This window comes from Austrofundulus limnaeus, unplaced genomic scaffold, assembly GCF_001266775.1.
Source record: "Austrofundulus limnaeus strain Quisiro unplaced genomic scaffold, Austrofundulus_limnaeus-1.0 Scaffold266, whole genome shotgun sequence".
NCBI lineage: Eukaryota > Metazoa > Chordata > Actinopteri > Cyprinodontiformes > Rivulidae > Austrofundulus > Austrofundulus limnaeus.
Window position 1 is genome coordinate 728,411 of NW_013952668.1, and position 1,769 is coordinate 730,179.

Here is a 1,769-nt window from a genome sequence, read left to right on the forward strand (position 1 = left end):
GTTCAGACTTCCTGTCAGCAGTTTAGATTTAAATTAAAATAAAAACTTTTAAATTGAACTTAAAAAACTTTTATTTTGAAAACAATATAATTTTCAGTAAAAACAAAAAGTATTTATTTTTCAGTTTTTATTTTTGCCCCTGGTGTCGCTCTACGGCGGCCCCTGCTGCCTGCTGGTGATCCAGAGGCGGATCCGGGTCCTGATCTGCTGCAGCTTCACACCGTAGATGAGGGGGTTGACGATGGGCGGGACCACCAGGAACTCTGCGGCCAGCGCGTTCTGCAGCGCCGCCATGTGGCCGCCACCGTAACGAGAGAAGAGCATGTCGAACAGCAGCGAGGCGGAGAAGACGAGCAGCGACACCAGGTGCGGCACGCACGTCTGGACGAACTTCCTGCGGCCGGACGGAGAGCGGACGGCGGTCTGGACCAGGTGGCCGTAGGAGAGCAGGATGAGCGCGGTCTGCGTCAGGTGCAGGACCATGAGCACGAAGCCGTACAGGTTGTTGGCGCTCGCGTCGGAGCAGGACAGCTTCACCAGCTCCCAGTTGGTGCAGAAGATCCTGGGCATGGAGCGGCTGCAGAGCGGCAGCCGGACKACCAGGGCCACGCCCACCACGGTCTCCAGCAGCGAGAAGAACCAGGTGAGCAGCAGCAGCAGCGCCACCTGCTGGGCCGTCATCAGAGCCTGGTAACGCAGCGGCTGGCAGACGGCCAGGTACCGGTCGTACGCCATGACGGTCAGACTGCTGAACTGGCAGAAGACGTAGGTGTAGGTGACGAAAATCTGCGTCACGCAGCCGACGTACGAGATGACGTGAGCGTCGGACAGGAGGTCCAGGAGAAGCTTCAGGTAGAACCCAGARGCTCCGCAGAGCCCGTTAAAGCACAGGTTACACAGGAAGACGTACATGGGCCGGTGCAGAGCCTTGTCCAGGCACACGGCCGCCATCAGCGTCCCGTTCACCAACACCGTGAACACGTACGACGTCAGGGCGAGCGTGAAGTACAGCTGACGGTTAGTCAGCGAATCGTTCAGACCCTGAAGTACCAAGACCGTCTGCAGGTTCTGAGTCATGGTGAAGACCTGCTGCTGGGTCAACAAACAGGTTAACGAGCATCACTAACGAGTTTCATCATAACGAGTTTCATCTTAACGAGTTTCATTCATTAAAAACATCTGAAGATCCACAAACAGGTTAACGAGCGTCACTAACGAGTTTCATCTTAACGAGTTTCATCTTAACGAGTTTCATCTTAACGAGTTTCATTCATTAAAAACATCTGAAGATCCACAAACAGGTTAACGAGCATCACTAACGAGTTTCATCATAACGAGTTTCATCTTAACGAGTTTCATTCATTAAAAAACATCTGAAGATCCTCAAAATGGTTAACGAGCATCACTAACGAGTTTCATCTTAACGAGTTTCATCTTAACGAGTTTCATTCATTAAAAACAAACATCTTAAGATCCACAAACAGGCTAAAGAGCATCACTAACGAGTTTCATTCATAAAAAAACATCTGAAGATCCACAAATAGGTTAACGAGCATCACTAACGAGTTTCATCATAACGAGTTTCATCTTAACGAGTTTCATTCATTAAAAAACATCTGAAGATCCTCAAAATGGTTAACGAGCATCACTAACGAGTTTCATCTTAACGAGTTTCATCTTAAAAAACATCTGAAGATCCTCAAAATGGTTAACGAGCATCACTAACGAGTTTCATCTTAACGAGTTTCATCTTAAAAAACATCTGAAGA

At 48.7% G+C, this 1,769-nt stretch overlaps 1 protein-coding gene across 1 annotated transcript; it reads right to left on the reverse strand.

Annotated features, from left to right (window-relative positions):
* Positions 1 to 6: 6 nt before the first annotated feature.
* Positions 7 to 1,698, reverse strand: LOC106526248 (putative gustatory receptor clone PTE03). The gene has a single exon (XM_014020812.1). The coding sequence runs from the start codon at positions 1,075 to 1,077 to the stop codon at positions 151 to 153; it is 927 nt and encodes a 308-aa protein (XP_013876266.1). The 5' UTR covers positions 1,078 to 1,698; the 3' UTR covers positions 7 to 150.
* Between the last annotated feature and the right edge of the window lie 71 nt (positions 1,699 to 1,769).